The sequence below is a fragment of the Tetrao urogallus genome, assembly GCF_951394365.1.
Source record: "Tetrao urogallus genome assembly, chromosome: 1".
NCBI classification, from domain to species: domain Eukaryota; kingdom Metazoa; phylum Chordata; class Aves; order Galliformes; family Phasianidae; genus Tetrao; species Tetrao urogallus.
The window spans coordinates 8426672-8446006 of record NC_136813.1 but is presented as its reverse complement, the minus strand read 5'-3'; the positions used below and the strand labels follow the sequence as shown (position 1 = coordinate 8446006).

Below are 19335 nucleotides of genomic sequence, written 5' to 3'. Positions count from 1 at the left end.
TATTTTGCAGTTTTGAAAACATTTCCCCAAAGAGTTTTTAAAAGCATCCAAGAGAAAGATACCAATTTACATCAGTAGAATTACAAGCCTAAGATTACAAAACACTGAACTAGAACAAAACTTGAATAATGATAGAAACAAATGTGTAGAGCAGACTAGATATTACAGTCATTGACAGTAGAACAACTTCAGTAAAGATTACAGAGCTGAATTTATTTCTCATTTTAAATCTATTTCTTTTATTTATTCATTTTTGAAGGTTATGAGGATTATGATCACATTTACAGCTCTGCATCGCTATCTACTTGGAGATGATGGTGACACCTTAGAGAAAACGTGCAAACTCCTGATTAACCAGCATTCTACTCTGTTTATCCAAAAAAATTGATAACTGCTTTTGACCAGCTCAATTTTGTTCAATCATGTTGTCTCTACCAGCCTAAACCATTTCCTAAAATGGTCCTTTTGCTGTTCCTTGCAATCCTATTATTGAAGGAAGATGTCTGTGGGAACTTCAGGCTTTTGGTTTCTGCACAGGCCAATGAAAGAAGGGTGGTTGCACACATGCCTGGTGATATTATCATTGGAGCTCTGTTTTCTGTCCACCACCAACCAACAGTTGACAAAGTTCATGAGAGGAAATGTGGAGAGGTAAGAGAGCAGTATGGCATTCAGAGAGTGGAGGCAATGCTACATACCCTTGACAGAATTAATTTGGACCCAACACTGTTGCCAAATATAACACTAGGATGTGAAATAAGGGACTCTTGCTGGCATTCTGCTGTGGCTCTGGAGCAAAGCATTGAGTTTATAAGGGACTCTCTTATTTCATCAGAAGAAGAGGAAGGGATGGTGCGATGTGTAGATGGATCTTCATCATCTTTCCACTCCAAGAAACCCATTGTTGGTGTCATTGGCCCTGGCTCTAGCTCAGTTGCTATCCAGGTCCAGAACTTATTGCAGCTTTTCAATATACCTCAGATTGCTTATTCTGCCACAAGCATGGACCTAAGTGACAAAACTCTGTTCAAGTATTTTATGAGAGTTGTACCATCTGATGCACAGCAAGCACGGGCTATGGTGGACATTGTCAAGCGCTATAACTGGACCTATGTTTCAGCTGTACACACTGAAGGTAAGAGGCTTTTTCTTCCCATATTAGGATGCCTGTGAACCACTTTGTTGTGGTCAGAGAGCTACATGATGACAATTGGATGGATATTTTTTGTCAGTCAATTATCAAGTGCATAGACTTTTATTTCACTTAATTTTGGTTAAGTACCAAGCTGAGGTAGCGCTGTTTTGATAACCACTGAAAACACTTTGAAATACAGGATTGTGTGAGTTAAAGGAGAAATTGTGTGCTTACTTTTGAGTTTCCTATTTTTTTTTAACCTTAATTTAATTAATTTATTTTACTTCAATCATTCGATATATTTATGTGGAATAACAATTTTGACTACATTGAAATCAGTGAGTAACAAGAAAGTGCTTGGTCTTTCTAGTGTTGAAGAAAGCTAAATCATCCTTTGAAACAGTAGCTAAACCAATGATTACTACTAGAGCCACAGAGGCTTGACTGCTAAAAGACCTGTGGTTCTGGTTAATATCCGAATGCAATTCATCCTAGCTTCTTGAGATCAGTACTGTTTCTGTCCATTTTATAGTACTCCATGGAGTATTGCAGCCACTCCTTGCTCTGTGTCTAGCCATTGGATTTAGAAATAAGCAAAAGAATTCTCCTTGTGTCTTCTTCACACACCATTAGGTTTCCAGAAAATCAGAACTATGTACTGTATTTCTTTTCTCTCTATTAATTTCAGCTAGAGCTTGATTTTATTTGCCTAGCACTCAGAAGAGTACAATTAAAAGGAAATGCTATGGAAAAGATTACATGAATTCTTTCTTCCTTGTGGTTGAGTGGTTTTATCTTGCTGTGAGTGACTACAATTTCATACTGCCTAAAGAGAAAGTTTCACTATTCCCTGTTTAATGGCATCACAGTGTAATACGTTTTCTGAATTGGCTTGTGTGATGGATTTTAGGTTCTCACCTTTGTTCAGACAGGTTCAGAATATGATCTGGGGAAAAAAAAACACCACGTTATTAAGAGATTGAGTACTGGTGACAGCGTTGCTGAACAGCAGCAGATGCTGCTGGCTTTATTACAACCAATAGAAAGCAGATTGTCCTTCCCACACACGGAGTATGCTTCTCTGGCAGAATTTATACTATTCAAAGCCCTTTTTGGTAGAATGCTGGTTGAATGCAAGTATGCAGAAATTATTATACTCCTACAGATACGTAGTGAGCTCATTCTCCAGTGTTAAAAAAAAATGCAATTTAGAACTTAGATGAAGATTGTTGTAATCATTATTCCATCATGATAATGAAGATTGGTAAATAACTTCAGTCTCTATTCTCTGGGGATGCATGAGTATATTAGCAGTTTAAATAATAATGTATAAATCACTCTATGTCATATCATGTAGTGAAACTACTCTGTGCCTGCTGATGCCTTTGGCATGGTTTGGTGTGCAGCCTTTCCTCTGCAAACATGTATGCATAATATCACAATAAAAAATGATGCCGGTGATGCCTTGCATTAGTTTGAGATTGTATATCCTGACTACTTACGAAAACTTGTGTAGTTTTCGTATATATATCTTCTGCTTATTGAGCAGAGATACTTACGTATTCAGTGGAGAATCGTCAAGCTTTTGTCAAGGCCTGAATGCATAGGGTGAAAATACTCACTTTTGCCACTTCCCGTGGATACTATTCTTGGAGCAGATGGTAGCATATGGCATGTTAATCTCATGGTAAAGTAACCTTGCTCTGTGCTTTGGAAAAAAGGGAATAGACATGCAAGGATGAAAACTGGAGGTGGCTGCTGTGGGCAAGATGAGTTGAGTGTGAAGAAGAGCTGATGAATGACTTTACTTCAGTAAGATTTGCCTACTTCTACCCACATCTAAGTGGACAAGATAGGTGGTACAGTTAATACCTGAGGCCTCATACAATTCGTGCCGTATTTACAGCAGTATAACTCTGGACTTTGGTGAATGAACATTACCTTTGGGTTACAGGAATCTTGTACTCTATTTACATGGTCTGGTCATGATGGTGAGTACAATCTGCAATCAAATAGCATCATACAGGTGTTTTGTAACAGTAGAACAGATGGTATGTATAATGGGATAGACAAACACAAGCTAATGAAGGTACTTCTCTGAAAGCTGATGTTCTGGGCACTTTTTAAATGTTATGGCAGATGTTGTCCCTTCCAGGAACAAAAAGATTATTAAAAAAAAAAAAAAAAAGTCACCATAAAATAAAAAAAAAAAGATTGCTATGCTGAAGTAAGGAAATTCAGTAAGCAAGCAAAAGAGATATGAATATTATGGATTACTTTAAGTTTTGAATTAATTTCCTTTCAATAGAATAATTGTTTACTTATAAATATCCTGAATAGTGCCTCTATACTTAGTGCCCTACATTCACATTCACTAATTCAAAACAGGAAAAAAATAGATTCCTGTTCCTTTTATCTTGCTCTCCCCCATTTACACTGGAATTTAATTCAGTACCTCCAATAATTCTGTAGTCTACACTCAATATCTTTAGCCAATCTTTGTGCTGCAGCCAGATTACTCCAACATGAGATTTCTGGTTTCTGGGAAGGATGACCAATCCCTGAGACAAGCAAGGTCAGATTGGATAGGGCTCTGGGCACCCGATGAAGCTATAGATGTCCTTGTTCATTGCAAGGGATTTGGACTGGATGTCATTTAAAGGTCCTTTTAAACTCAAACAGTTCTATGATTCTATGGTTTCCAAGGATAGGGAGGGTCCTAACATTCATAACTAGATTGGGAAAAAAGAAAAAGCTGAAAATTCTTGGTTATTTCATCGCTTTGGTAGTTCCATCATCAGAAAATATTATAGGTCTCTTTTTGTTCCAGTGTAATAAATGCCTGGGAATAATTTTATCACAAAAATCTTTCTGTTTGCATGTTTCTTTGCGTACTTACCAATCACGCTAAATGAGTTGGATTAAAATTTTGGGAGGTTGAGCAGAAAATGTTGTTAAATATTAATTCTAGGTTTTCACATTTAAAATATGCAAACACTTTGAGAGATGCTAATAGGCTTTGCTCCTTTGAAATTTACCTTTATGGTTTAATCAAGTGATGCGTCCAGTTGTGCAAGTAGCCACTCACAGTAATACAGTAATGTTTTTTCCTACTAATGGGAAGGTGGCAAACATTATTTTCAGTGATTACTAATAATTTTAAGTAGGAAATTTCTCCAATCTAATTAACAAGAAATATGAGTAACAAATGACGGATATTTGTCATAAAACAACAGTCATTTCCACTCACATGTGTAAATATAGCAGTGTATTTTACATAAGCCAGTCAGAAATCTTCACAAGTCTCAGTCAGTTCCAGATTGTAAGTCCTGATGCTTAGCTCTATCAGAAATGATATGACTCAGAAACATCAGTTGTATCAACTCAGTTTCCAACTCTTCCTTGCTTTTAATGATTTGTGGAGTTCTACTCTGAACCAATCTGGGTTTGAAGTAAACCTCCTTCACTCATCATCAGGACACTTTTTTTTGAAAAGCCACATCATTTATAGAATCCAACTTATGTTGTGGCTCAGTGAACAGATGTGTTAACACTGTGGGTCAAGGGAGCAGGAGTGAGCAGGCCAAGAGGAAAAATATGGTTGGAAACTCTTTGTGCTGCAACCTATCCCTTAAAGCCTGAAGCAAGTTTATTTTACTTTATAGATTGCTATAGCACATAGGGTGTGCCAGAGACCATTTTATTTGTTGTTTCCATGTTGATCTAATTCTCTCAGCTGACTTCACTGTTTGCTCTTTTTTTTTTTTCCAACCACTGTAACAGAAAGTGGATTTAAAGCAACTTTTCTTAAAACAACTTTCACTGCTTAAACTAACATTGCTGATAGATGTTAAGTTGATAACGCTGCCAAGACTCTCTCGTCCTCTCTTATGCATCTCTCTGAAGCAAAGCAGCTCAGCAGAGATAAGCCCTGCAGCTTTGTCCCCCAGTTTTTCAAAGTACATGATGGATTCGTGTTAGCTTTATCTTCTGTCTACATCTGAGGAAATTAATACTTGTGCAGGAGAGGCCCCTGTCAGGATTTTGGGTGGCCATGCATATGCAAATGACCCGTGAAGCTCAAGCAACCAGTTTTGACTCAGCCTTTTCTTCCTTTACCATTTCAAGCTACAACAAAGTGGAAAGGACTGGGGAAAATGGGGAGAATCTGGTTGTCTGCTACAAGAGATAAAGGATGCACCTCATTTCACATATGAAAGCATTCTCTGGTCTTTTCCTGAGAGCCAAAGATCAGAGAAAAATGTATGTGATTTTCTTCACCATCACTGAGATGAGAAGGCTTCATTAAAGTTGTGTTTGAAGCTCTCACATTGACTACAGTGACATTGGTATCAGGCCTTCCTAGCCAGAAACAAAGTCAGTCCCTGTAAGTCTCTGCATAAAATTTGCTTGGAGCCAAATGAATTGATAATACGAATGACAGTTTTCATTGCTATTGGAAACCATTTCTTTGCCTCTCTGAATGAAGTGAAGAGGTTATATATGCTGGCAAAACACAAACTCACAAAAGTACAAATTTATTGAGGGTGGCAAGAGATAAATTTCAATTCATTATGTGAAAGGTGTGATTTACTTCTGAACACAGCCTGAAGAAGCAAACTACTCTGTTAACATTTTCTTTACAGAGCTCTACAGGCAAGCATTGGCTCAAACTCATCCTCAAAATACTTTCTTTTTAATAACATTTTCCTCCATTTAAATTTATTATAAAAGCTTATACACAGGTAATTCACCTTCTTTTTCTTAGGATACACTCTAGCAAGTATAACAGAAAAAGAACTCTTTTTTTGTGCACATAACTGTTATTTCACACATTCACTTTTGTATTTGTTCAAACATGCTTGGTTACAAGACTATTTTTGCCTATATCCTTTGCAACCGGGTAAAGAGCAAACTGAAAATTAGTCATGATGTGTGGGAATAAGATGAAATGAATGAAGGAACTGCAGTAAGTGTACCTTAAGCCTGCTGATTGGAGTAAATTTTGTTTATAGGATTATGGAGATTTTCCTTCAGAATCCACCTTTTTTCTTCTTCAGATACAAAATATTGTGTTCAGAAACTTTCTATGCTTTTCACAGAATACTGTAACTGAAAATTAGATTCTTTGAATTTTTAAACATGAGTGATATTTCTCATGCTACATTTACATAAAATGCACATAAATTAGGCACACACACACACACTCAGAATATTGCTATTCCATGCAAATACTTTCAAACTCAATGAAAATGTATGTCTGAATACTTTATTTTAAAAATGGAAGAATCACTGGTCTAGAGACTGGAGAATGTTTTACTTTGTCAGTGCTTAATTTCTGCCCATGAGCAAATGAATTAATTTGTTAATTCATAAAATTCATTAATATTTCATTTATTTCAATAATATATATATTTATTCATATATTTATATTTATATAATCATATATATTTCAATAATTCATTAAAAATAAATTGTTTTGGTGTTTTTTTTTTAACTTTAATTTTTGAAATTAGTTTTCTTTTACGCGAATTTATTTTGTTTATGAAAGAATACGTGTCATACACTTGAAAAACAGATATTCCATAGACAAAAATCACTATGTTTCAGGAGCAGTCAGAATTAAAAGCCAAAATGACTACATTTGTAGTGAATTAAAGCAATGCCAAAAGTCATAGGTTAGTTAAACTGCTTGTCTTGTGGCTTGGTAGTGTAGGAGTTAAGTCAATGTTGCTTCAAAATCAGAGTGTTTCCTTTTAATTAAGGATCATTAGTTGATATATGGAGGACCAGTCCTTTACTTTCAGTTAAATTGCAATTTCTCTGAAGACTAAGAAAGACGAAAGGCCTGTGCTGGATCCTTTAAACTTTGCAGACTTCTCCAAGGCAGCTCTGACTAGCTGATTTCTGAAACATTTGAAACAAGGATACGGTGATCTTGGAGATAAACCAAATATTGTAGACTTTGCTTTAATTTAATTTGGAAGACACTGTATGGAAGATAACATTGCATCCATCTTACTAAAATATGATTTCAGCCTCTGGTGATGTGGAAGCATACCATGTTGTAATGCTTAATGTTATAAATATGTATATTGTGAGTACGTACATTAAAATAGTGATTGGAAATGTTATTAACAAAGCAGTTACAACCTACCTTGGCAGCAGATTTTTGAGACAATGCGTTTCATAAATCACATCCTTGTTTTTAAACTAACATGATTTAACTCATCATTCTAAATATGCTGACTGCAGAAGACTGCAGTGAATATTCCCTCTAATAGATGGCTTTTATTTATTTATATACATTTATTTCTTTTTAATACAAGTGTCTGGCAGCATTTGTGACTGGCCTGATACATGATTCAGATGATGTTTGCAGAAACCTCCATGTAGTATCAAATACATTGTTAAAAGGTAGACAAATTAGTATTTGGGATGGCTATTGCTTGAAGTCCAATATATACTAGACAAGCTACAAAGCTAATAATAGGAGTTCCTATTGAACTTCCTCAGTGAATGAATCCTACAGCCAAAATTTAACTTAACTGCTTAGAAGAGTAAAAATACGTAGTTCAGTCTGTTCTGATCTAGTCAAATGGTTCTCGTCTGCCATCACCTAAGATTTGATTTTTATAAAAAAAACTTTTTTTTCCTGAGGTAGATTTCTACTGAATTCCTGGGTGATAGTAGAGGCACAAAGAGGAAAATTTCCTTAGTAATACAAATAGAGATATCCCCAAAAGGAAAATGTAAAACTTTAGCAAGAGAATCCTTTGATTAGGATTTATGCAATTACTTATGTCTATGCTAAAATATTTATGAACAAGGTAGTTACAACAGGTGAACCAGTTGTCCAATTTTGATATTCTAGAGTATAGCTTTAAGCAACTGTACATATAACTATAGTTAGTCTAGCACAGCAGAAACAATTACTTTTGTTATATAAAATGTCAATATGTAGTTTTTTAGTCAATTAGCAGTTATTGATTAAGCTAAAACATACTGTTAACAAAGATACACACAATATTCTCATAAGGACTTCAGCTGATCTGGTTGGACTGTGAATTATCCTTCCTGTCCAAAAGAAACAGTTGTGCTGCTCCAACCAATAGCCTCTTGATTCTGATATGTTCTCAGATGTTCTCTTCCCAGGCTTTTTTCTAATCTTCTGGCTAAAACAAAGAACTTCAGTTCCCAGGTCTCTTCTGTGAAGTACTGTCAAGTACTGTAGAGTAATATTTTTCCTAACAGGAAGTTGTTCTTATAGATAGTTTTATAAATCTTTCTACCTTTGTCAAGATCCTTTTGAAAGAGTATCTACCACCTTTTTTGCTCTTTTTATTAGTGAAAATGTTACTTATGCTTCTTCAGCTTGCAGTCCTGCAGAAGCAATTTTAGATCCCCATAGAAGCTGTTTATGTGCACCTTATCAGCAAATCAGCGCAGTTGTGGCCTATAAACATGTATACATATATTTTTCCCTTTTACAGTTATCTTCCTTCATTTTGTCGTAGCCCAGCTTCTGCCCATCTGGCTTACTAGCTCACCTTCCTCAGTGTTATCTCTGTTTGCCCTTTTTTGCGCTGTTTTTCTACCCTCATGTTTAACATTTTTCTTTCTTATCCCTTCTCAGTCAAAATAAGCTGTCAAACATGTTGGTGTCAATAATTGTATGAATAGGATACAATGCACAGATTTGGAAGAAAAGCTGATTGAATTTTGGTTAAAATAAAGGTCATCAATGTTGTGTACATTTTTTAAAGTTAATTCATTTGGAGAATTCAGATTAAGTCCAGGTGTCTTTTAAAATTCACATTTTAAAATCCAACTGCTCATTTAAAAATAGGGTTCTAAGTAGATACATTCTTCAGCAGTTCTACATTTATGGATCTACATTATGTATCATAGTTGTTAGGTTTGTACCTTTTTCATTTAGTTGAACACAGGACATTTTTTTTCACTTTCAGATGAAGCCTTTAATGGGAAATATAAGCTGAAATTCTTTCTCTGCATCGCCTTCATAAATGTCAACAGTCTTCATACCCAACTTAGTTATAAATTACATTGACATAGGGTTACTAGCCAAAACATCTGTTGTACTTGAGCAGCCCAAAACCATGTCCCATCCATTTTTTCTCTACCACGTTGCCTCAGAGACTCTTGTAAGCAAGAGGCGAGCAATCAAGGAACATACTGACATATTCTTCAGAGTGTTTTCTGGCTCATAAAAGTTATAGATGGCTGTGATCTAGGAACTGCGGTGAACAAGCAGAATAGATGCATCCTGACATCATGAAGTGATTGCATTTATATTTAGGCACAGAAAAGAAGGGAAAACAAGAAGCTTGAAAAGGGGTCTTATACCTTCTGCTGACAGAAGAGGAGCAGTTAAGATCTGTTCCTTTCTCACTTCCATTCAGTCTTTGCACTCTGGTGAGAATTTTGTGGGAGGTCTCCAAAGAAGAACAGAGAAAAAAATCAGTAAAAATAGTCAGAGGCTTCTCATTTGCTTTTACAAACAGAAAAGAAGGTAAGGGTGTATTTGTCAGGTAAGCAGTTCTTCCTTTTATCCCCTCTTTTATCTTTACCACACAAAAATATGTGATCCAAAACCTGCTCACATCAACAGAAACTTTCCAATAGTTTACAATGTGTGCCCAAAATGAGAATGTATACTATCTTTCCAGTGCAAACCTCTCATATTTTTCCTACCATCTTATGTATTTATTTATTTCCAACACTGCTCCGGGCTGTGAAGAAGCTAAGTTCACTACCATAGATATGCAAAAGGCAGGCAACTTGTCTGACCTGCTTCTTTTCATACAGGGAAAGCGTGGTGAATATCTCAAGTTTAGTGGTCTAAATGAACACTTGGATCAGATTCTCTCTCTTCTTTTTGCTTTCACCTTCTCTCCCTCTCACACTTTCTCTTTTTATCTTTCTCTTTCTTCTTGTCTCTCACAACTTTCCCATGAAAGACCACTGTACAGAACTGGTTAGAAACTTCTTTCTTAGCACCTCCACACTTTCTGAAAGCAGAGGAATGCAGATGCTTATCACTGGATATGAGGCTAAAAGCTTTGTTCACTCAGAAGTTCTGTGGAGGGACTGATTTCGGCTGCTAATGTTTGCACCTAAAATACTCAAATCCAGTAGATCTATGCTTTTGCATGCCTAAGTATTTTAAAAGAAGGTATCTGGTAAAGCATGAATTCAAGAATGTCAACTTTATGGATTTTGTATAAAAGTCTGATTTATTTAATGACAAAAAACAGGTTGGAAATCTAGGTCCTTTTGCTAAGCTATGTAAGACTCAACAAAAGATTGCAATCTTTATAGTTATACCAACCTGCTGATAAGCAGTTTTATTGAAAAAGTGAAGGTTACAAGACCTATGGACTTAACAACTTATCTTTTCCTCCTCTGTTTCCCACTTGGATGTTCCTTTAATTTAGTCACCTTCCTTACCCTGCTTCTGTGTTTGGCCTCTCGCCTGTTAACTAGAACTGTCTGAATCACTCAGACTGACATTGTCCTTTTCTTTCCCCGCTCCCAGGCTGACTTTATTACAACTCTATGCATTATTCATGTATATTCAACAAACAGTTTTATGCAGACAACTTCAGCTACGTGAGCTGTTCACAGGCTGCTCAGGCAGGGCTAGAACTCAGCGGGAAGAATGATATGTAGATGGTGCTGACCCAGGAGATGATGTGTTGAGAAACCTCAGAGTCATGCATGTATGACCATGTCAGGCCAATACTGAAACTTCTATGTCCACAAAAGGTGGTGTGTGTGTCACTAAGCCAAGCAATGACAAGAAGGACTACTGACTTCTCAGCTATGTGCTGGTGAATTTGCCTTTGCTAGTTGGCTCTTTCATGATTCAGTGAGTTGGAAGCATAGTGACGTCATTTATTTCAGGTCCATTCAAATATTCCATTCAGGAGTGGGAATCAAAATAAAATGACAAAATTTATAAAACTACAAAATTTGACCTGTGTGAATTAGGTTTTGAATGCAGGACAATACAGTGGCTACTGGAACAGAGAGTTTGAGTTGATTTATGAGTAAGATATCTCGTGGAGTGAGCGTTCTCTTGGAGTATACATATGGACGTGACAAAATTGCAGACACTTTGTCAATGCCACGTGATGGAGACACTGGTTCAGATACCCCAGAGTTGCATGGGGCTGCACCATTTGTCATGCTCAAGTTGATCCATCCACTGGTAGGTAAAGTATGGGGCACGGCACTGAGGAGATGATGACATCTGCTAGTTTTGGAGAACAACTGACAAGATCTGAGCTATGATGGGTGTGCCTACAGCCCCTTCTGTGACTTGTTGTGGACATGCTTGCAACCATCTGCAAGTGGGCCTGTTCAATGACTTTATAATAGTTTGGTATTTTGTGGGATGGGAATTGGCAGACATAGATGTCCTGGAAGCATTTGCTCCAACCACCCACATTTCAAATGTGTGATGGAGGTGTTTTGAGGTTCAGTAGTCCACAGAGTTAGGAACACTCAGATACTACTAATAATGTAGTCCAGAGAAACCCATGAACATGCAGTTTGCGTACATGTTCTAGAAACAACCACATGTGTTCATGCCTGTGGAAAGGATACTGAGTATATATTAACTCTGAAACGTTACTGAGAAAAATACATTTGTTGACATATCTCCCCCCCTAGGAAGGCAGACAGACTGTGGACGCCAGAAGCCTGGAAAACTGAAAGCCTAAAAGCTCGTTCCTATTTCTTTTTACGTATAAGCTTTTCACTGATCTAGCTTTTTCCTAGTCTTGAACAGTTGGTAGAGTGGGTGTTACATCCAACACCTCCGTGTGACAAATCTCAGCCTACAAAATACTGACACGTTTACATTTCATTAACCATATGGGATCTAATTATGCTGCCAGCTAAAATACAGGTGCAAGTCCCAAAGGTATGTTTGCTGTATGAGCACAGTCCCTATAGAACCATACAATATCTTTGCCTGCACAGACCAGGGAGTTAATTTGACATTTGTGACTAATGTGTCTCAATTGAGATATGTAGAAAATGAGCTTAACACATTACTGAAATAAAAAGTGAGATGGAAGTTTTGATGGCCAAATATGTTGGTATCTACATATTTACACTGATAAATAAAGAAAAATTCAAGATGTTCCCAAAAAACAGCATACGTGTGTTTCAGTAGACCAATCATGTCCATGAAGAAAACTTGCCAAAGGTAGCCAAAATCCATAAAACAGTGCAACATTGCTATACTCTTTCTACAGGCAATCTGAAACAAAGTGGCACAGATTTGGTAGTCCTCTTCTTGCTCTGTCTTGTTGGGATGTCAGTCCAAAGACATGAGTCCTACATAATTTCACTTGTAACAGTTTTATCGCAGATTATTTTATTAGATGGGCTGTAGAATGGAATAAGTGACCTCTATAAATGTGAAAGCCAAGACTCTAAGTAAGAGGAGAGGAAGCAGAAATCAAAAGCCTAGGTGAAGAAGAAAGAGGACAGAATTTGGTAAAGAGAAATTAAGTGCAGAAATAGAAGTGGTGCTCAAGAAGAAAGGTTTCACTGACACAATTTCTGGACCTGAATATTTAATATATCGTAGAATCATAGAATGACTTGGGTTGGAAGGTATTCCAAGGATCATCAAGTTCCAACCACCTGGCCACATGAAGGGCTGCCAGCCTCCAGGTCTTATCCTTAAGACCTCCAGGTCTTAGACCAGGTTGACCAGGGCCCCATCCAACCTCGCCTTCAACACCATCAGGGATGGGGCACCCACAACCTCTCTGGACAACCACTCTCTGTAAAGAACTTCCCAATGACATCCAATCTAAACCTTCCCTCCTTGAGCTTAAAACTGTTCTGTCTTGTCATATCACTGTCTACTCTTGTAAAAAGTCATTTCCCCTCCTGTTTATAATCCCCCTTTAAATACTGGAAGGCTGTGATGTGGTCTCCTTACAGCCATCTCTTCTCCAGGCTGAACAAACCCAGCTTCCTCAGCCTGTCTTCATGGGGGAGGTGACCCAGCCCTCTGATAATCTTTGTGGCCCACCTTTGGACCCTCTCCAACAACTCCTGTAGATTCTGGTAGAATCACCTCCTTCAGCCCCCTGGACATGCTTCTTTTAATGTATTCCAGGAAACACTTGACTTTCTGGGCTGCAAGCACACATATTGCTGGGCCATGTTGAGTCTCTCATCAACCAAAACTGCCAAGTCCTTTTCTTCAGGACTGCTCTCAGTCCATTCTCTGTGAAATTTGTCTAATCAGCTATACACCACACATCTGAATAGCCATGGATTAGACTTAACAATGAAGACTTCAGATGTCCAATAGCCATTATTTGCTGTCCTCTAAAAATAGTGATGTAGGCATTTGTAACAAAACTATTCTGTTAATATGCATGTATGCATGAGAAAATGCTACAACTTCAAAGATCAGCATTTTTCCTGATGTAAAAAGTTTACTTGGCGGCACCAAAAAAAGTGTGGCCAGCAGGCTGAAGGAGGTGATTCTGCCTTTCTGTTCTGTGTTGTTGAGGCCTCACCTGAAGTACTGCGTCCAGATGTGGAATCCTCACTATAGGAGAGACATGGAACTGTTGGAGCGCATCCTGAGGAGGGTCACAGAAATGCTCCAAGGAATGGAACATCTTCCCTGTGAGGAAAGGCTGAGAGGTGGGGCTACTCAGCCTGGAGAAGAGAAGGCTCCTCGGAGATCTGAGAGACCTTTCATTATCTAAAGGGGAGCTGCAGGAAAGAAGGACAAATTATTTAGCAAGATATGTTCTGATTGAACAAGGGAAAATGGTTTCAAGTTTAAAGAGGCTAGATTTAGGTTCGATATAAGGAAAAAGTCTTGTACAGTGAGGGTGCTGAGGCACTGGAACAGGTTGCTCAGAGATGTGGAGGATGCCCCGCCCCTTTCAAGGTGAGGCTGGATCAGGCCCTGGGCAACATGATGTAGTCTGATGTAGCCATGGTGTCACTGTTGATTGCAGGGGAGTTGAACAAAATGACCTTTGAAGATCCCTTCCTACTCTAAGGATTCTATGCTTCTATGATTCTTCCATTCTATGAAAGAATAATAAGGCTGATTGCATTGAGTTTAAATATTATCTAAAAAAAAGTAGCAAATACCAAGTAAATATAGATCCCAGGATGTTGATCACATTTTTAATATTGTCCAAACTTTGCTTGAAATATTTTAATCTGGAAAATATTGCATTATTCTAAAGTCCATGGTGATTTTATTTTGACTCAGCATAATCTTGACAATTGAAAAGTCTGCACTTACTAAGAGACAATTTCTCAGAAAAGATTCTGCAGTAAGAAAGCATATTACTACCTTATTTCCAATAAAACATTTTTTAAAGTTATGAATCATTTACATGTGATTAATAAAAGGTCTTTTACCAATTATGTACAAACTACATTTGGGCGCCTAACCTTTCTAATAAAATCTCAGTACTGAAGAACCCATCCCTACAGCAGAATAATCTCCTGAGCAGATCAATATTTCAATATTAAGCAGAGGTGCCTGACCTATCAGTGGAAAATTGATTGTGGAAATTGCCTCCCCACTCAAACCACTGCTTAATTTGACCTGATATTCAATGCTGTGCTTCTATGAGATCCTGTCAATGTGCTTTATTTAAGTGTCATTAAGTGTACGTGTGCTGCTAGTTTGTTGAACAGGAACATGAGGATTTCTCTCACAAACCAAGAACTAATGTTGTTGTGTGGTGTTTTTTGTTTTTTTTTTTTTGATGCTGTTAATTGTTTTACTAGCACTCTTTATACCTTTGTGAATCACTGTGTTTCTATCTTCTACTAATCTGACCTGCTGGATCTTCTTTCTCGTTATGCACCCAACATCAAGGTACCTTGACCTCAACTAGTGCCCATATGTCATTATGAAAGATTAATGAAAACAATGTATTCCCAAATAGTACCACACACTTCTTTGGAGTTACTTTACTGTTACAGCCTGAGTCCTTTTCTTTCATGGTGTAAGCTGTTTTATTTCTTTTAGCCCAGAGAATGCAATGGAACTAAACAAAAAGAGATGGCAGTGTCAATCCATCACATACTCTGCAGGGTTCTGGTTCAGCAAGTGCTCTGAGCCCTTTTGATATTTCTACTCTGTACAGTTCAAGTGGCTAAGTGGCATCAAATCAAAAATTGTTCTTCACTAGAAGAAGTTGAAGGCATATTGGACAAGTTTTTTGTTATCTGCTAGTATAAGAACAATGCCATGAAGTAACTGGCTCTTTCCTTAATGACATCTTTCCTCAAAGTCTCAGACTCTGTGTGGCAATCAGTTTATTCATTTTTTCCCTGCAACACTTTCCTCTGAGCGAAACCCTTGACCTTTCAATCTTGACTGAAGTAGAAATAGCTATAATACAGTGAATTCTGTAAAACCAGCACTTCGGAATAAATTTTCTGTTGGAGGTCAGTGATGGCTATCAAAATACTGTGATTTCTATTGACTATTGTATTGACAATATTTGTGTTGTTAATATGCAAAATGTTCAAAAATTTATCTGAAAATTTTAAGCAGCCATGCGGAGCTTTGGACGCTATTCCAAAACATTTTTTCCAGTTCTGATGTCATGAATTTATAATTCTAATATTTCTAATGGTAATAATTCTAATGTTATTGTAATAAACAAACTGAAATGAAGTGAGCAAATATATACCGCTGAGTTGAAAAGACCAAGGACTGAGGTTAATCACTAAATTTCCTAAGTGTTAGTTCTGTCTGTGCTTCTCTTTTGACACGCTGCAGTGAACCTTAATAAAACAAATCTGGAAAAATAAGGACTGGATTTGAGCAGTGGATGAGAACTAATCTATGATATGTGTACTTATCCTGCTCCTTGTCCAGTATTTCATTGTGTAGAAGCTCTTGTGTGAACATGAAGAGACAGTACCCTTCTTGTGAGCTTTATAGTAGTAAATACCATGCAATTCTGAGTTTTCAGTTGCTATACCTGAACAAAACGTCAGCCAATTTGTTCTTGAAAAGCTAATGCAATCTGATCATGCCAGATCTGCCTAGTTTGAAAAGATAGTGATTCATACTGTCTCCAGCTGTGCCTGGGAATTATTTGGGACAGTCCTATTTGGTTCAGGAAGAAAAGATTCTAAGGGCTATCACAGCAATTTAATGCCACAGATAATCATATTTCAATACTGGGGAATATTGTCCTGCACTGATTTGTTTATTAGTAAAAATTTGTTTCCTAAAAAATACCTCTCTTAACCTGCAAGCAGATATTAAAGAAAACAGTCATAAATAATAAACACATAGTTGTTCAATCCACATGAATGTTTCCTTAGTTGCTTGCTTTTCAAGGATCTTTATTTATATGCAGCTCTCTATAGCTTGTTGAGATACTTAATAGCTGAAAATGTATTATTAAATGTGCCTTGTTTTATTGGAGTGAATAATGAGACTCTTAAAAGAGCTAGCTGTGAACTCACTAAGTTTTAATTAAATGAATATATTTTGTACAAACATTACTGTCTATTGAAGAAGGTTAATTTTAAAAGAACAGGTATCTGAGAAATTAAGAAAGATAATGAATCATGTAAATTAAACTCCTCAGGATCAGACAGCCAAATATGAAGTAGGATGGGCACTTTTTGAAGTAAAGATATATTTCTCATACAAAGTTTGCATCTCAGTTAATGTCATCTAGTGGGGTCTTTTAGGGATGAATGTCACACTTGGGAATGGAGGGAAGAGCTCTAATATCCTTCAAAAATTTTTTTCAGATAATGTAACATGGTTGTCCAAAACAGTAATACGGTGAAAATTGTAAACATAAAGATCAGTTAGATCTCATAAAATTAAATAGATAGATAAAGTCTATCTGTGTGCAAAGTTCTGAAGAAGAATAAGAACAGATTGAGTCAAAATCAAAAGTAATTCATTCTTGTCACCAAACCAAAACAAACATTTCTTGGCATAGAAATGGCTGTAGGTGGCATAACTGGGTTTGTTTCATTTTTTTCTTCAAGTTGATAACTCAACTTGCAGAGATACTGTGCACTGAATGGAGAGTGAGATATTCAAGTGGTGATTCCACTCTTCATTTTATTTAGCCTCTCCATTATTAACCTTACGTGACTACCTTCCTAACTCGTGTTGTTTAGATAAGTATTTAAAATGAAGTTTGCTGAGTAATAATCTTCATAATGATGAAAGCTTCACAGTATGACTCAAAGAATGGTTTGGGTTGGAAGGATTTAAAGATCATCCATTCTAAACCCCTTGCTCTGGGCTAGCTGCCCAGGGCCCCATCCAAACTGACCTTAAGCACCTCCAGGGATCCATAATTCTCTGGGCAACCTGTTGCAGTGCCTCACTGACCACCAAGTAAAGAATTTCATCCTAACATCTAACCTATATCTTCCCTCTTTTATTTTAAAACCATTCCCCCTTGCCCTATCACCATCAGACTGCACAAAGAGTCGATCTCCATCTTGTTTATAAAACCCCTTTAAATACAAGAAAGCTGCAATGAAGTTTTCCCGAAGCCTTCTCTTCTGTAGGCTAAATAACACAAACTCCCTCAGCCTTTCTGCATCAGAGAGGTAGTGCAGCTCTCTCATTGCCCTTGTGGCCTTCTATGGATCCAGTCCTATACGTCCACATCTTCCTTATCCTGGCAGTCCCAGAGCTGAATGCAATAATGCAGGTAGGTAGGGTGTCATGAGAGATACTATCAGGTCCTTTGACCTGCTAGCTACACTTCTTTTGATTCAGCTTTTTGGCAAACTTGCTGAGAGCATGCTCTCAGTTCAAATGTCTGTGTTGCCAAGATGAGTTGTTCAGTAGTGCTGGTACTGGTCCCAGTACAGACCCTTGAAAAACACTATATGTCACCAGTCTCCACCTGGACATCAAGCCCTTGGCTGCAGCTCTTTGAGTGTAACCATCAAGTAATTCCTTATCTACCAAGTGGTCCTTCCATCAAATCCATGACTCTGATTTAGATACAATGATGTCATGCAGGATAGTGTCAAATTCCTTGAATAAATCAATATAGAAAGGCATCAAAGTCTTTTCTAGAGAATATGCCTCAGTACAAGTTTGTGTGATTAGAAGTAGGTGTCAGGGAAAAAGAATGTACAGCTGCACAGTTTTTCTCACAGATGTCTTCAGTGATCAACACTATTACTAGTTTTATGTAGTGCTTTTGCATCCGATGTGAGTATAGTAATTTTAATCCAGATGGGTTCTAATGATTGAAAATTATTAACCAGTACAAGGGAGAAAGAGTAATTGTAGATATAAGATAATTAATTGTAGATATAAAATTGTGGCTATATAGAATAATTAGATGGCTTTGAAGACTAGACTAAAATTATTTGTACTACGTGCTTAAAATTTTGTGGTTTTTAGTATTTAATCCAAATGGTCCAATCTTTGAACACAGTCATTCAAGGAATCTTCTATAATTTTCTTCTTCTAAGTTTCTTTTTATAAGAAATATACAGAAGATTCTTCTATATTCTTCTATATTCTGTAAGAAATTCTGACACCTGCCACAGGAGGCTCAAGTTGTAAGCGCTTTCCAGAGCTCTTCTGATGTGTGTAATGATTTCTATTGTCTAAGTGTGGATCTCAGAGTGATGAAGTTCTTGTCTTGCCTGCCACAAAAGCTCCTATTTCATTGCTGATCAACGTACAGTTCTGCAATTATCTGAGATTTTATCACTTTGGAAGAAAGGATGTGGTAGAAAAGAACAGCTTACTTGGCAGTGATATGAAAAAGGCAAATGTGGTCTTAGAATAGGTATTTCCCTAAAAGGAAGAGTATTTGTCCTGCTGTACAGGATTCTGTCTATCATGTTCAGATTATTGCAAACTTGTACTTGTTACTGTCTGGGAAAGAGAGAATGAAAGTGGGGACAGCTGTGGAGAGGGGCTGTTAGTTAATCTGAACCTGAAGAGCCTGTCTAAGAGTTGGCTTTGTTTAGTGGAGCAAAAGGAAGCCTGAATAGTATTACTGTATTTAAATACCTCACACTGGTTAGTAATGATGGCTGAAAGAAAAATGTTAACAAGTGTGGTTGAGTGTTAGAAGGATTCCTAGCTCTCAGGTGAATGTGGTTATAGAATAGCCTCTCAATAGATAAATGTTTCCTGACCAGAG

General features: G+C 37.1%; 1 protein-coding gene across 3 annotated transcripts in view; it reads left to right on the top strand.

Annotated features, from left to right (window-relative positions):
• Positions 1 to 447: 447 nt before the first annotated feature.
• Positions 448 to 19335, top strand: part of GRM5 (glutamate metabotropic receptor 5) — a gene marked incomplete at both ends in the record, with an annotated part of 228678 nt that continues 209790 nt past the window's right edge. For 2 of the 3 annotated variants that reach the window (XM_079545733.1, XM_079545732.1), the window contains one exon: positions 457 to 1135. In XM_079545733.1, coding sequence (XP_079401859.1) covers positions 457 to 1135 — 679 coding nt within the window. Of the gene's footprint in view, positions 1136 to 19335 lie in introns of all 3 variants that reach the window. The other variant, XM_079545734.1, reaches the window with a different exon arrangement.